General features: G+C 39.7%; 1 protein-coding gene across 2 annotated transcripts in view; it reads right to left on the bottom strand.

The window, feature by feature from the left end:
• The window catches only part of adamtsl3 (ADAMTS-like 3), a 154,682-nt gene that overhangs the window by 42,750 nt on the left and 94,080 nt on the right, over window positions 1-17,852 (bottom strand). For both annotated transcript variants that reach the window (XM_058629116.1, XM_058629118.1), the window contains exons 7-8: window positions 10,226-10,352; window positions 1,558-1,632 (exon numbers count right to left, since the gene is read on the bottom strand). In XM_058629116.1, coding sequence (XP_058485099.1) covers window positions 1,558-1,632; window positions 10,226-10,352 — 202 coding nt within the window. The remainder of the gene's footprint in view (window positions 1-1,557; window positions 1,633-10,225; window positions 10,353-17,852) is intronic.

Below are 17,852 nucleotides of genomic sequence, written 5' to 3'. Positions count from 1 at the left end.
ACATTTTATCCAATCAGGAGCCTGAAATCCACAAGCAGGTGGCTCTCTCTGCTCGTGGGATGAGGCTGTTTGTCAGTAAATAACCACCCCTGCCCTCTGACTATGTGTTCACACCCTATTCAAACACACCAAAAAACTTGAGCGATGTCTTTAAACCCCATAAGCTTAGCAGTGCAGAAACACAATGCAGTCTAACATAAATACTGTATGTATGTACATACATACATACAGTACATACATTTGATTCATCTAAAAACATGTAATCAGTGTGACCGCTTTAAAAACTTGACAAGAACTTAGTCTTGTGATAATATTAAGTTTCGGAGGAGTTCGTGAACTTTTAAGAAGGCTCAGCCAAGCCGAATGCTGAATTGATTTCCTCTCTTTACTGTGGTCTCTCTCTCTCTGTCTCTGTCTCTCTCTCGGTTTCCCATCCGCCCCACTGTTCTCCTGGTAGTTGATGAACGATCTGTTAAAGTAATTGCTAGGTCACTCCTCAATTCTGCAGCATCTGACAAAGCACACATCCAGTAAATCCTGCAGCTCTTTGGAACCTGCAGGAGCTTGAGTATATTAGCAGGGTGACGGCTGTGGACATGTGCTGGCTTCATCGCAGCCCGCTGCGCTCCATTCAGCCGACAATAAAACCGCTCAGGAAACCCCCACGTGACAAACAAATACTTTGTCTGATCTGGACACGTAAATCACATCAGGGTTCATGCTAAAAAAGCACAGTTTTGTATTTGGAGGATTTTAAACAAACATTCTCCTTTTCCCAATACTGACACATAGTGGGCAAAAAACTATGGTGGCCTGCAAGTGCAAACCATTATTACAAAAACGTGAAACACTGAAAAACAAAAGCCGCAGTCCTTACAGAAAGGGATTATACAATTTTGAAAAACAAATTTACAAGACACTATTCCGTCTTATCTTATATAGCACCACTTCCTTTCAACCTGGCTTTCAAAATAAGAGCCACTCATTTCTTTCTTATAACAAACTTTTGCCATAATTTTCACTGTATTATTTCTTATCTTCGTGTCAAAAATAATTGACCGCTCACTTTATCACTTCCAGGTCACTTGCAGCATTTGGTACATTAATTTTCCGTAAGGACTTTGTGGCTTTTGTACATTTGTTTTTCGAAAAATCGAAATGAGTTTTCGCTTTGGTTAATTTCTTTTGGGATTTGTAAAATTGTTTCAGGTTTTTTTAATAATGGTTTGCACTTCACTACACCTGGGTAAAAGTTGTGACACAGCAGCCTTAAGCACAGATGTAAATGCAAATATCATTGTTGGCTTCAGACACGAGTGTAAAAAGCATCTGCCCAAAAACTGTATTGATCAGTCTCTACATTGAAAACACCACCACAGAAAAACAAACTGAATTTGCTTACAGAACAACATTATTGATATATATTCATTCCACCTTATTTGAAATGCTTTGTGTAACAGGATCACACAAGTCTCATAGAATCAGAAACCGAGCTGAGTGAAAAAAAAAAGTGAGTAAGTGTAACACATACAACAGAATTTCTGTGTCGTCACTCACCTATCGCATCAGGTCCTTTGGCACCAAGTCTGAGAAGGCGACTTCCCACCGGCACCTCCAGAAGTGTCTTCAGAGCTGCAGGTGGACACACAGTCGGAACGTTTTTATTTCAACATTGAAGACACAACAAAAATGATGAGGTTGTAAATCAGAGAAAACTCCTGCAGAAGAGAATCCAAAACATCAGAATTCAACAAACATTCTAAGGCCCATTTTGACAAGTAAAACAAATAATGTATTGCACGGTCTGTTCTCTCCTATTCAGTAACTTATATGACCATTATACTGCTATATATACAATTCAATACTACATAAATATGAGCAACCTCAGTTCCCACTCAGCTTAATGTGGACATAATAGAAGAAGCCAGCCTAAAAAAATAGCAAAATTCAGGTAGGTACAAGGTAGACAAAAAATGAATGGCAGTCAAATGCTAACAACAAGCTTCATGTTAAACTGCAAGCAACCAAAGTGCAGACAGACACACTTTATTCATTAAATTTCAGGCTTGTATACTGTGAGGGCAGTAGAACAACTGAAGGTCATCGTTGAGCTACAGCCGTCGCATATGTTCTGTATATGAAGTGATCCAATTGCAGCCTCACAACTAAATCTGTAGCACGAGGGGAGACTTTGTCCAATCTATTCCAACCACGCTGTGAACAAGTCCCCTCAGTGGAATGATTGCTGCTCTGACACGGATAGAAACTGCCTATGCTGCAAAGAAACCAATAAGAGGGGAGTCTAAAAGAGAATCACACAATAAACCAAATTTCAGATGCTCATCTGATTAAAGGAGCTCAGGACGGATCACTGCAATCCCAAAATGTGAGTATTTGATCAATCAACTTTTTACCTTTTTTTATACTGAACCTACATATGACAGTTCTTTAAGTCCTATCATACAGTATGTGCACATGGATAAAACATTTTCTCAGGATAATTAGAAATCCAATCACACATTTGAATCTGTTTCTCTTCATGGCTTCCAGCTGGCAGACGTCCAGTGCAATTCCTCTACACTGCTTTTATTGTCACAGACAATTTTATCGGCGAACAGTGCGGTTCTGCCAGTTGACTTTCACTTTAAATCTTGTCAGTGTGATCGAGAGTGTAAAATTAGAGGGTGAAGAAAATAATGAGTCTCTGTGAAGGGAGATGAAAGAATAATGACCTGGCGTGTACTGTGTCTTCAAGAGTAAAGCTGTTAAAAGCAAAACACCATGTTGTGTTAACGCGAAAACATTATGTCAACTTTCAGCTCATGTCTGGGGTTTACCAAATGTGGCAGAGGAAAAAAAACAAGGACTGATAGTTCATAAAATTAAAACTATTTTAGAATTTCTTTTTAAAGTGTAGTTGTATGTGATAGTGACATAGTCGGTACTGACATACAAAAACAGGCTAACAAGCTACACCAGTGTAAGTGTATATCTTAAATATAAGTTTTCCATTATGGGTAGTTCCTGGTGCTTTTTTAGTCCTTGCTCTGGCGAGGTTCTAAGTGAGCTGAGCCGAAACTACATGTGACGTCGTCAGACAATGGAAGAGTCCTGAGCGCGACGTCCGACACGGGAATAAAACTGAAAAATCCCGAACTGTAGATCAGTTAAAAAGACTTACAAATCCTAAAAAATGTGTGGTAATCTCCAAGGACATGCAGGAAATACTGAATTAATATTTTAAATTAACTGATTCTAATGATTCAGTACAACAAAAAGATATGCTTTGCTCGTCGCTAGTTTGTGTCGCACATAAAACGACGTCAGGGCAGTTTCGGGTAGCCGTGCTATGACGACCCTGTCCAACATTGAAGAGGTACTGTAGTGATGTAAAATGACCAGTCTGATACCAAACTGAGTTGTGCTAGAATTGTATAATTGAAAAGCACCATAAGTCTCATGCTTAGACAGATTCATGTGGCTTGGCAAGCATCTCTCTCTCTCCTACCAAATTCCATGGGGAAAATCGAAAATCCACAGGAGTTACTGAGACCACAACAAACTTTTTCAGCATCTGTGTATGTTTCTGCAACAATGTCAATCAAAAACTGGTTCTGCCCTTTCACACAGTTCCTCAAATCATCATGCAGAAGCCCAGTGTCTGCGCCCGCCCACTAGCTGCTGCATAAGAAGCTCCCAAAGAAGCTAAGCTTCTGTGGAAGTGACGTTTTCGCCGTTTTGTCCAATCATTGTCAAACTCACCGCAGTGAAAAACAAAACAACTTTTGTGTTTCGTCCCATAGAGAACAGTTGAAGCGGAGCTTCAAATGGTTTTAATGCGGAGGCTGCTACGGGAATATGGAAATCACTAGTATTGAAATGTAAATACAACACAGTACATATTTGACGACATTTTAGAGGAAGCTGAGCTTCCCTTGTTGTCTTCGAGCAATCGCCACTGCTGTGCACCCTGTTTATGGTAAAGGCCTCTCGCTGTTTTGAAAGCGCTGACTAATGGCGACCACCACACTCCAGTGCGTGCGGTCCCTAAATCTGCCTGCTTTACAACTGCACAGCAGCACTGATCAACTCTGCAGACCCAAGTAACATCCACGTGTGCTGCGAGACGTCAGTGAGCTCGACTCACTAGTCAATCATGAGACTCTCTTAGGGTCGTGCTCGGAGCACACACAGACAGCACAGAGCTGAACTATTAAAAGTATTTACTGCCGTTTCTCTCAAGCCTGCATGATTCCTCCCCGACTTTCCACAGAAGAAGCACCTCTCCCTCTGTGGTTAAGTGAGGAGATGCGGTAATGATGTGGGACCTTCAGAGACAAATAGAGAGTTAATTCCATTTGCACTAAGGTATTTTCCTCCAGCAATGAATGAGCACTGAGCTCAAACAATTAAGCAGCTGTTGCTGCCAGCCATGGGGCTTTGCCCCTGACATACAGTAGCATAATTATGTTTTGGAAAACCGCATCTGCAGTGTCCCAAATTTATGGTAGCAATGAAAGAAATTCAGCTGCAGTCATTAGCATTTGTTTTTTCCTGTCTTCCAAAATGGAAATTGTGTACATATAAAGCCAAATATTTAAAAATATTCAAAATAAATGAGTGAAATAAAATACACAGTCATGAACTCATTTTGTGAGTCCGCTTGACTCTGGTCTCACCGAACACTGCAGCCAATTCATATTCCAGATGCAATCACTGAACGAGTCATGAATAAATTATGAACAGGAACAAAGGTGATACTCTGCGTTTGTGCAATGGTAAATAAAGGCTTTAATCATTCGTCATTACAGGGTAAATGGCAAGATCTCCTCTTTCAGGACATTAAAGATGAAACTTTAATGGTACGGTGTCGATGATATATATTGATGGCAACGGAAGGTGATGTTTGTGATTATGATTCCATTTGTTTCAAATGAAAATAAACTAAGTGAGGTTTCTTTTTATATCTGCATCGATAACATGTCCTCTTCCATGTTTCCTCAGCAACTAAGGATGAACAAACCACTTGCATTGACACTGACTCCTTCCATGTTTTTATGTTACCCGAGGGCCCATGTAGGTCATCTTAAAGGAGTAGGTTCATGTTTTCAGTGAGGCTCATATTTACTGTAAACATGGTTGCCAGAGGGGACACGAAGAAAAATGGTTTTAGCCCGTCAACTTAGACTTGCAGAGTGTGTACCTCATACAACCACGCTTCAAAAAACTGAACTATTACCAACTTTATCTCCAAGGGTCCAAGCAGATGTTTGTAAAAAACATGTTTTTACCTTGACAACCCTAACCCTGTTTGCTTATGTATTTGTCTCATGCTTGAATAAATATTGCAAATTCAAATTTATACCACTGACATATATTTATGCTATAACATTTAATTTGCAGGATACTGCGACACACTGATAAAAATATGGGGCTTGATATTACTAAATACTAAACTACTTAAAAAAAGTAAGGCAACTTTTTGCATCATTTTATCCCGTAGATCAAACAAGAGTAGTCCTTGTTTGTACAATATTAATTTTAAGTAAAGTCAACTTACTTTTGCAAATGATGTCAACTTACTTTTGCAAACAAAGTCAACTCAATTGTGTTAAGTTGATTTCACTTCCAAAAGTAAGTTGACTTCACTTGTAAATGTAACTTGCTTTTACGAGCAAAAGTGAGTTGACTTTACTAGCAAAAGTGTGTTTTTACCTTGACAAAATCAAAATCATATTTAAGAGCATAGAAAACAACCACATGGTTTAGATCTACCTTTGAATCATGGGATAGTAGCCCAATGTAGATGCTAAAAAAAAGTGAACCTGAGCAATTTACAGATGTTTTAACACAGACGTTGAGGTGGAATTTGACCTTTCTCAGGTATCAGACTGGAAAACTAATTATATTTCAATAAATGTCATAATGGTTGTTCGCTCCATCCAATACATCTGGTTTTGGCTCATTTTGAAAATCCGCAGCAGATTTCTCATTTTAAAAAAATATCCATAGAAATTTGAAATATATTACTATATAAACCAAGTGAATGACCAAGCATAAGATACACCGCAATTTTGCAATATGTAGGAGCATTTGTAGTTATGAGTGTGGTGTCAAACTAAGGGAAAACAAACAAAAACAACAACAAACCGGCCTGTTTCACATTGTGCATTCATGCGTAAAGTGAGAAACACAGCTGACGCTGGGAAGTAACCCCAGAGATGGTATATGGTAAAAAAAAAAAAAAAAGAGTGCACACTTCACTCAAGAAACCCCTTTGTCTTTATGTAAACAACCAGTAATTTCACAATGCATTTCAGCCTTACTACCAAGCTAACTAGCAGCGTTTTATCGATTTGGAATATATTCTGTGTTTCGTTTGGGTGGCAATGCTCGGTATGGGCATTTAGTTTCCCCCCGACATTTTGGTATGCTACATGTTATGATTGGTGCTACCTAGTGAGCACAGAGATCGTCTATGCAGCGCGCATCAAACGCTGTCCCCTGGACAGTGGGCTCTCGTATTTGTGAACTCTGAAGTCGGCACTGTCTATCGCCTGCGGCTGGGCTCGCTCTGCCCGCGGCTAACAAGCAGAGCTAACTTAACAGCCTCCAACCACCGCTGCGACCAAAAATCGGCCGCCCACACCCTGTGACACACACGTCCGACCAGCTAAAACCCCTCGCTAACGGCTAACATCGCACAAGTGTGCTCCGCATGCAGCCGAAAACGCGACACCGTTTGTCTAACATTACGTGGAAGAAAAAAAGCATATCCCCGTTTACACTTGCAAACGTCAGCTTCGAATTACATTTGATGCAGCTATTTTCAAACTTGCTAACATTCGTTCCAACTTTTGAAGCCGCTATTGTTAATTACAAATTACAACTTATACAACAATATAAAACATGAAAGACTGTAATTAACAAACTATATCACTAACATTAACTTAATTCTTACCGTAAAGTCTTCAGTCTTCCACTTTTCCAAACTTCTTTTGCCGCTCATGACGGTTGACGCAAAGTACCCAGAATGCACCACACGGGGCGCAGTTGGAGCAGAGTAAATACAACGAGCAAATTGTGTTGTGTGGGTCTGTATGAGAAGATTTGTTGAGCCACTTACATACAGCTTGTTAGGGAATCAAAATGACTTGTGTTTTGAACAAATGACAGAGACAAACTTTGTTTTTTATTGTTATTATCACAGGCTTAATTATGTTACAATTACACATTCTGAGATTCACTCTTTTCAGTGCATCCTGGTGTTCCCTAAATACTGTAAATATTAAAAGCCACAGACAGGAAACTGCCTATGATGACAAATCAGACTTGAAGAGACTTGGATCCTGAGATTGTTTTAAGAGTTATTTCTTGAAATCTGACCTAAAACAAGGCCAAAGGTGGATTGTCGGGCAACTCACTGACAATACTGAGGAAATGGAACTATATGATACCGTATCACCTGATGCGACAGCTGCATCCACTCTGCTGATGAAGAAAACTGTGGCCACACTAAACTCAGACTCTAATGGTTCACTGAAAACCATTTATCGGAAGTAAACTTTCAACTGATCAAGTCACTTGTCCCTGCTACCGCTATCCCTTAAAACCAAAGAACCCACTGCAGCAGTAATAATCCTGCAGATAGTATGGTATAAGATCAAAAAAATGGAACATGTAGAGACTGCGTCCCCACGGAGAGGAAGGCTGGAAGCCAAGAGGAAGCCAAGATCAAGAAAACCTGCACAGACGCTACTCATGGGGGGGTGAAATTTAATTTCTAAGAATGTTGGAGGGGCTCATATATCCTTCGCCTCAGGCAGTAGACTTAGCTGTGATGGGCAAAAAGAAAGTGCAGAATAAATCAGCTGCCAATGAAGGGATGCAAAATTAGTGTCCTGTAGATAGAGCTCACCCAGTATCTGCCTTGTGCCTTAAGGGCAATATGTGTTTGCAAATCTAGTTTAGAAATAAGGTTATACGTTCTTATCACGTCACTGACATAAACTGTAACAAATTTCCAGGTTTTAACTTTTAACAATTCACAATATAACACAGTGTTTTGTGTGTTTTATTGTGGAATGACTGTAGCTGTGGCTCTTACAAGAAACGACTCTACCTGATTTGTGTGATAAGTGTGATAGTTTACAGTCAACTATCGTATTATTACACGAAAATGCTGCTAAATTACAGTCAAACTACAGTAAAAGCTCAACACAGCTAAACTGCTGTGAAAATATGTATATATTATAAATTATTATTATTAAAAAAGTTATTAAGTGAAATGTTATTATATTATAAAAGTATTTATATATACAAATACTGAAAAATAACAGTTATATGTTGTATTTCATCAAAATTACAACTGCCAGTTAACAGTAATTTAAGGCGATATAGTAACCTATACAGAATCTGTTGTCAATATACAGTCAAATATTTTACCGTGTGCTCTTGAGAGAAACTATAGTAAAAAGGTTTTATGTAGCCTCATGTAGACTACAGTTATGCTACTTTAATACAGTCGTAAAATGTGAGCGGTTCTAACAGTTGAGGCAGTTGCGGTTCTTTTGTTGCTCATGGGAAAGCTCATAGAGAAATGGAAGAAAAGAAATAACATTTTATGAATGATTTTTAAAGACGTGTACCTGTGTGAGCAGAGAGCGGTGAACATTACATATTTGCGTAAAAGTTTATTCATATTCCACAAACACAGCAGTCAAGAGAGACTAGTCTGTTTTCCGTGGCTTCCGGATCTGGTAAGAATGTTAAATACAGTAATCACGGCTGTGCCAGTTTTGCTCCTGTCCTTAAATGCACAAATGTTTCATGTAATTAACAAGCAACAACAAACGGTAGGAAGAAAAAAAGTCATGTGGAAACACCTAGATTAACTCTGACGTTAATTGAATCGCTTGGTGTTAAACCTCGCTAAGTCTTGCAGAGGAAAACACAATTGATGTGCGAATGGCGCGCCTCCATCTGCTCATGAGCGGTTGTAAACAGATGGCAGTTAAATAGTCCGGCCTTGATAAATGAGTGTTGGAGGCAACGAGAGAAGAGCGGGCCAAAATGTGGAGATGGCTCCTGAAGGCCCGTGTCCAACGCAACGACTGACACGCAGCCAATACAGGTGAGAGCTCCGAGTCCCAGCAGACAAACACTCATCCAGCTTTGTTATATACCTCCCACAGGATCTGACTGGGAGGACGGCTGGATGGACAGGGACGGAGCACATGTTTTGGTCTGGGCTGAAGCAATATTATTTTCTAAACAGGCTCTCAAAAGCTCACAGATTGGCTCATGCTCGTGGAGTATTCACACAGTGAATGAAGACATGTACATGAGTTGGACACACAAGAGGGAATGCGTCTCCGGAGCTGCAGCTGGCGATTATTTTCATCTTCGATTAATCTGGCGATTATTTTCCCGATGAATCGAACAATCGTTTGATCCATAAAATGTCAGAAAACGTTAAAAAATGACGATCAGTGTTTGTCAAACCTGGTAATTATGATGTTCTCAAAATAATGTCTTGTCTTGTCTCTTCATATTTAAGAACCTAAAACAATTACAAATCTCGTTTTAATCATGAAAAAAGCTTTAAACTGATGAATCGATTATCAAAATAGTTGATTCATTTAGTAATCAATTAATTGAGTAATTGTTTCAGCTCTAGTCACTACCAGTGATACAAAACATAGTTGTACTTTACTTTGTAATTTATATTTCTAGCAACTTTTACTTTTGCTCCACTAACTATCTTTGTTACTCGTTACTACCAAATAAAATCAGAAGAGAAACAAAACTCGGTAATGGTCTGTATTTTTATAGCGCTTTTCTAGTTCACACACTTCAACATGGGGTTAAGTGTCTAACTCAAGGACACATATTGACTAGCAGCGCCAGGAATTGAACCCACAGCCTTCCAGTTGAAAGACAACTCGCCCTACCACTGAGCTACCATGGCTCAATCCTTATTCCTCACTTTTTTTTAATACTTTTACTTCTAAAGTACATTTTATATCGGAAAATTACTTTTGATACTTAGGTTCAGTAAATGTCATATACTTTAAGACTTTTACTTAAGTAATATTATAAAAAAGTGACTTCAACGTCTACCAAAGTCATTTTCTGGTAAGATACTTGTATTTTTTACTCAAGTATTCCTTTAAGGAACTTTATACAAGACTGGTCAGTGCGAGTCCCCTGGTCAGATACCTACGTTGTTCTGGTGTCAGGTGGGGCAGAGTCTGTCCTCGCACCAGCCGGCATGTGGAGCCGTCACCGGCGCAGACGCCGCAGTTGTCCTCCTTGGCGCCGCTGGCCAGCTGTCGATCACAGCCCACGTCCTGCACACACATCACAAGCACACACACACGCACATTATGTGTATTTGGTCACAAGAAAATGTACACATGTTGCAAGGAAGAATTGGTTCTCAGACCAGTAACTGAGACAAGTGGACAAAGTCTCCCTTCCAAAGTCTCAAAATTAAACACAAGCACTTTTAAACACCTAATTAAATTAAACACTGCTCTATTTGATCTTTTCTCTGTTTTATGGCTCTTTTATTGTTTTTCTTATCTTTACTATTTTCTGTAAAGCATCCTTGGGTGCTTTGAAAGGCGCCTATAAATAAAATGTATTATCATTATCATTATTATTATTATTATTTATATAGCCATGAATTCTGAGACTAAATAAACCCAATACAGGCAACTCATGGACAGAAAGATAAGAGCTGCATATTCATTTTCAAACCCAATCGAGCTTCAAAACACTCAGATATCATTAGCAGGTTAACTCATCAGTTTCTTGCTGGAAAATAATAATAATTAAAACAATCAGCAATCTATGTTGAGTGGATTCATACTAGAATTGCCACGTACTGATTGGAACCCACACTTATTCTGTTGATGCCACACAGCTGTAGCCTTCTAGTAATTCTTCAAGCTTGTACTTCAGTAACCACACATTATTGCTTTATTTTATATTTCTGATCAATCAAAGCCTTAAAAATACAAATTTATGTCAGGAATATACAATATGACAAAAGACAAATATTATGCTTATGAGTATATGAGTTCAGACTTGAATACTTAAAAAATATATATATATATATTAGACTGAATTTGGCCCAACCCACAGAGTTCTGTCAAGTCCCAGTGGATCCTAACAAGCTTGGGTCGACACTCCATTTCAGACAAGCACTGGAATCAGGACTTTTTCCTGAAAGTGTCCACAGGGCAAGCGTGTGAGAATGCAAATGTTGCATTTTCCTGAGAGCTTAGTTAAATTTCAGGAAGACTCCAATAGAGGCCACAGAGTGAGAGCACAGCAGAACGTGTATATTGAGCAGGTGTTCTGCCTCCTGCATACTCAAACCCGGTGCCACCCCTTGCTTGAATATTCTGGAAATGTCCCTACTGCTGTGAGCAAAAACAGAAAGACCTTAGAGGAGTTTTTTTTTTTACCTTCAGGCCTCAACACATGAACCACTTTTGAATGCTGTCACTTTTAAAGTTATCAGTTTGTAATTTCTTTAAAAATTCAGTCCCTTTATTCATGTGATAAATATTATTCGACAGCTTAAATCCTCAACGTACATGATTTTATATTTATCATTTCTATATTGCAGACTTTTATTCTTTATCCTATTCAATTTTAAAAACACACCAGTCCAACTTTGTTTGGACAGATGTCAAACTTAGCCTTAAGCTTTCACTCCACAATTTATTTATTTTTTTCTTTATACAAAAACATACACAGTCACAGAGTCTGATTTCATTTGCGACTGCTCTCCCACAAACATACACAGACTCGTGTAGATCTACTGAGGCCTGTCGGACTGGAGCATTGTGACAGGCTGGAAAAAAAGTGACACATACATATGGATACACAACGCTGCACAGTGCAGCTCCCCCCCCCCCCCCCCACTTTCCTCAGGAATTGTGTCTGTTTTCTCTTCCACGTGTGCACAGCTGGATTTCTGTGTCTGCACTGTGGTCTATTATTAATACACACACACACACACACATACGCACTGGAAGAAGAATTGGCCTCAATCCGTCAGTGAAAACGTCCTGCTACAGTATCACAGAAACCCATCACCTCCATTACAGATGGTGCCATTTCATCCCTACCATGCCCAGGTCCCTCTCAGCACGTCGGGGTTGAGCGCACACACACACACACCCATCATCTATCTCCCAATATTGCTGCAAACAACCTGTGAGTGCCTATAGTTGTTAGGTTTGATGGTGCAACAGAAAAAGCCAGAGTAGCCCGAGTAGCCTGAGTAGCCCGGGGTTATCCAGAAATAACATTTTACTCAGGTAAATCCTGTCACAGCGCTGAGACTAAGTTCTATTTGAGTGGAAAATGGTGGCAAAGCAACAGAAACCAAAGTGCGAGGAGGGTAACTTTTATAAGCCGGCAGGAAATAAGGCGCCATTTGTCAGGATTATTTAATGCTACAGCAAACAACTTCCCGAAAATTGAAGTTTCATAATACTCAGCCTTCCATTCGCACAGAGTTGACATTGATAAATATGGCGGCTGAAAACAACTACCATTTAAATATCAACTGCCTAATTTGGATTTTAACCCTTACGTGCTCACGTGGCACAGACTTATTCTGCAGAAGTCACAAAAAAGACAAAAACGACAAAAACGAGCCAAGTGTACTTTGACGTTGGTGAAAATGAACATTTTTTTTCATCAGATTGTCTTGGTTGTGCTGAAAAAAAGGATATAAGACACGCTATATTGCACATTCTTATAGCTTCTGTGTATACTTTACGTTTTAACAAACTGCTCTGTGTTCTGAGGGTTAAAACATGTAGAAACACAATGAAAAAACACAAAAGTAGAATTTCTCTCATCTGGAAAACTCTAACATCACACAAAAAAGTACAATTTGGAATGAAGTGCTCCTTTCAACAAATCAAACTCTAGCTGAAGTTTGAATATTGAATATGTAAAAGAAATATGACTAAAATATTATTCATACAGGCTAAACTTTAACTAAGGAATAAAAGGTCACCACCAAAACCGCACTCACTGGAGCAGGGTGGCGAGAAACCAGTCTCACATTATTAATATTATAATTTCAGGCATAAATGGCAGATAACACACAGGTGCATCTTCTATATTTGAGCTGGGCAATGGTAGATGGTAAATGTAGTAGCCCAGCTTGTATTTCAATACCCACATAGTACTGGACTTTATTCTTTAAATTTTTTAAATATTCCACATCAAACAGCCTTAAAAATACATATTTATGTCAGGGGTAAGTGACACATAATTCACATAGGCCTTTATAAAATACACATGACTGAATATTATGTCAGAATAGCAACTGACTACAATGCACGCAACACGTGGGATTTGATGGTTGCCTCAGCTGATAGCATGGAAATGACCACACACAGTTTCATAAATGACGGCCATAAAGACTCATTTTGGAAGATGTGGTTCTGGAGAGAATTATTGTAATGCATATTCTCTACTTGTCAAAATATTTTTACTGCACTCTGCTTCTACCAGAGCTCAAGCAGATCCATGACAAAGGATGTTACATACAGCACTCACTCAAACAGCTGGATTCCCATTGGTTAGTCACAAAAAAATGTCCCACATGTTTGCAGATGGATAATAATTCTGCTGTGGTCATTCTCTGTCTGCAGCAGAATGTTTCACTTTGGTAAAGGAAGGACTGACACAACAACTCAGTATCTCACGCTAAACTTATCACCTCATGCAACTCGAGATGCAATTTCCATACACATGTTGTGGATGATTCATAGGGTCATGATTTTGAAGATATTCAATAAAAGTTAAATATGGGTGTATTATTTTCTACTACTATTTTCATTATTAATTCATTTAAGGTGAAAAACATCAGACATTTTAGCCCTTCTAACCAAAAAACTGTTTATTGATTATCAAAATAGTTTGGGAGCCTGACCACCAAAATCAAATGAGTTCATGCTCAAGTCTTATCCGAGGTTTCTTTTTGCCAATGTAATGACATTTCCACAAGGCATTCCTGAAATGACACAGTGACAATAATAATGTGAGGGACAGAGAAAACCAGAGCGAGAAAGCAAGGCAAGCTTTAGTTAAAGCTAAAAGAAGACATCAGTAAGACTGACACCAAAGTGAAAACAACGGTTCTTCTTACGTCTCAGAACAATATTCTCCTCCATACTTGTCCATTTGAATTCATTTTGTAATTCATTGCCCCGGGTAGGGTGTTTTCTCCACATGCTGCTCATTGTTTCCATCATTTTCATGAATGTGTCACGTTGACAAAGTGTGGGGGAAACAAAACCTTTTGGACAGACTCCAGACAAGAGGTTGACCAATAGTGGATTTTTAAAGGCTGATGGAATAACAATAGTTTGAAGCATGACAAAGCCGATGCCTGATTAATCGGTTGATGGCCCCTACCCGTCCATTCCCAAAGCACATCCTAACAGAAAAGAAAATTCCAATGTCGTGAATGTCCAAGAAAGTTTGCTGGAGTTTGATTGGTTTTTTTCTTGGAGTGGAAAAATTCCCCAAGCAGTTGCTTTGGTTAATAATCATCAGGAGAAAAACACGTATATACACATTCAACAAAAGTGGCCTTTAAATGGAGCCTCCATGTAGAGTAGAGTGGCGATTTGTGTCTCCACATGGGGACATACTGTAGATAGCGCACCCATCGACCGCTGTAGGAGCCACACTGATGAGTTGTAAAATGTTCTATCAGAGCTAATTAATTGCCTAAAACGATTTGACGAACTTCCCCTTTAAAGCCTCAAGTTTAATATTTCAACCAGCAACAGAAGTAATCATCTATTTGACTCGAAATGGGCCCATAGTTTCCAAAATGGGCATCATACTGTAACGAAGAAGACCTGGAAAACCAGGGACTGAAACCATTTACTCCTCAGGAAAATGTTCACCGATGTAAATCAAATGATAAGTGAGGTCATATTCTCACAGACATGCACACAAACCAATGGAGTTTTGTCCTGACGGTCATTGACGAGAATACAGTTTTCTGGCTTCACTTTCTGGACCCTGGACCCTGCATCTATTTTTTCATAGTTAAAGACATGTCGACGTGTGGAATTATAAAACAACTAAGCTCGGCGTTCTTCTCCGTAAAAGTCACCGCACACCACTGAGTGTCAGCATTACTGGCATAATGTAGATCTGAAAAGTTCAATGTTAAAAAAAAAAAAAAAGCCAAACAGGGCGGCTTCTACATTCTCAGAAGAAGCTCTCCGATGAGGTCCGCTGCTTTCAGGGACTACTGTAAAACCAGACGCAAACGTTATGAAAGAGAGCGGACTGTGTCTTCACCACTGCACTCAGCTCTCTCGTAAGCAGATGTAATGTTGATTTGAAAAGAGTGAAATTACAAAAAATACAACCCTTTCAACTTTTCACCCATGAAAATGCCTCATCTTACACTGCAGATCCTCTTGTCAACATACAGTACAGTGGTATATACTGTAATGTTGTAGAATCAGTCAACGAACAGGAACTATCTATAACATTTAATTTAAATTGATCTTTCATGTGATGGGAGGCTGATCATGTAGCACACACACACACACACAGCAATCATTATGATAAACTGCGTACTCTTACATATTATTGATATTATTATTCCTCTGCTGTAACACAAATAATTTACCATGTGAGGGATTAATAGGTGATGTTCTATTCTAGCAAGAAAGTCTGTTCATGAATCCCAGGTTATGCCTGGTCTAGACGACTGGTAAAGGTAATGAGGTGCTGAGGAAGCTGACCTGGACCCTTCATGACAATGGTAACCGATTTTGAAAACTTCTGGCTTTGTCCTATCTAACAAAACAACCTTGGACCTGATGAGAAACATTGACATTTGAATGTAACTATGACAACATGCTGACTTTTTATTAGATTGTCTGAGGCGGTGTAACTCCTGCTGCAGTGATAACATCACGGTGTGACATCACTTCAGCCTGATGCTGACTTTGATTTGTGTCCATTCCTTTTTCAATGAGGGAAACATTATTACGCTCATCCTTTGATCTGACAAGTTGCCTTATGGACAAAGAGGAGTAGATGATTAAATCCAGAATAAGGCAGCAATGTTCCATTACTATCTGACGATTCGCCTTGGACGACAGTGAACCCTCACTCCTCCGCGATCACCTCAGTGCTCGATTCTGCTTCTTTAGAAATTTAGTAATACCATGCACGGGTCGACAAAGGACACCGGCAAATCACAGACAATGGACAATCAGTGTGGACTGAAGCTAGTGGACGTCTCCACCCATGCAGGGGTCGCAAAGATGTTTATCAGAGAGGCCAAAAAACTCAGCTTTAAGGCTCTGAAAGAAGCCATGCAGCGTGGTAGTATGACTGACCAGCAAAACAGGAAGATAAAGGAGACCCTTTTCAAAAAAAAAGTTCGACAATACATTGAGGCGCAGGCCAAACCCTTAAAAGTTCAACTGGGTAAGAACCCTGTGTCAGAGCAAGACAGGACGCAGGTACTAGAGAAGAGGGCAACCATGCTGCGTGAGTACATGCAGGAGCAGGAAGAAATAAAGCGATTAGTCTTTGTTGCCGGACAACCACAACTGTCCTCCTGGCGATTGCTGCATGAAGCTGGATATACTCCACAGGGAGTCCCATCCTTCCAGTTTTACTGCTCTTTTAATCTGGAGTTAAGGCAAAGAGTCTTGAAACTGTTCCGGCAGGCAGCGCGCAAGATTGTGATCCGATGTCGCGCAAACAGGAGAATGGCATGTTTGAAGAAGCTGTCGAGGAGCCAACCAAAAGTGGAAAAGAAGACAAGCGATGTGACAATTTCACCAGACAAAGTCCATCAGTTTCCCTTTCCTGTTTTTTCTTATGATGATGACCCAATGTCTCTCAGTAATTTGGTCATGCTGCCAGTGGATCCTATTGATCTGATTGTTAAGACACGTATTCCTTTCTTCAGGCTTCAAATTCCTCAGTACGACAAGCTTATGGGCTACAAGCCTGTCCCAACCTGGGAGGCATTTAACGCTCATATTCCGACGACTTTAGCCAGACCGCTTCTCACTGGAGCTCTGGATGAGATTGGAGACCAGTCTCCTTCTAGAGTGGAGGGGGAACATCAGACTGAAACTATTGAGATAACGCCACCAATGGAAAACATACCACCAGAGATAATCAGAGCAGAGTTTTTCTCTAGTGAAGCCCTGGTTTCCGACAGCAACCACACTATGGAACAACAGCCAGAAAAGTAGAGGAAGCTTCACACGGAGGTAAAACACACATGTGAATCCAAACAGAAGGCAAAAGAGTAACAAGGCAGAATCAACTAGAAGTCGCTGACATGGTTTAGCCTTTTTCCTCTTAAAATGAGGAGATGCTAACTCGGCATTCACACTAATAAACCAAATGAAGCAGAATATACTAAAACTAAGACTCTATTTGCATTTTTGGTCTGCACTCCTGTAGATCAAAGGCAGCCATGTAAATGCATTAATACATTTGAGGCACGAAAAAGATAAACCTCTGCCTTTCCGCTTCCTCAAGTGGAACATGGTCAACTTGAGGGTGACATCACTCCAAGTTCGGACTTCTGACCTCTGATGTAAATGGAACTCGCCACAACGGTTCCATTTTTTGAGCTCCCATTGTGCTCCCCATTGTGTAAAAACATGAAAATTACATCTGACATCTTTTTGCAGGTGCACAAACTGAAAATTCTGCAAGAGTGTTGGGCAATGGAATAAACATTGGGCTTTAAAGAGTTTGTATAAATGAGAAGTTTTCAGATCCGACTGATCTGATTAGTCTAATGTGAA

Source organism: Solea solea, chromosome 5 (genome assembly GCF_958295425.1).
Source record: "Solea solea chromosome 5, fSolSol10.1, whole genome shotgun sequence".
NCBI classification, from domain to species: domain Eukaryota; kingdom Metazoa; phylum Chordata; class Actinopteri; order Pleuronectiformes; family Soleidae; genus Solea; species Solea solea.
The sequence above is the reverse complement of the archived record's forward strand: the minus strand, read 5'-3'. Positions and strand labels throughout refer to the sequence as shown.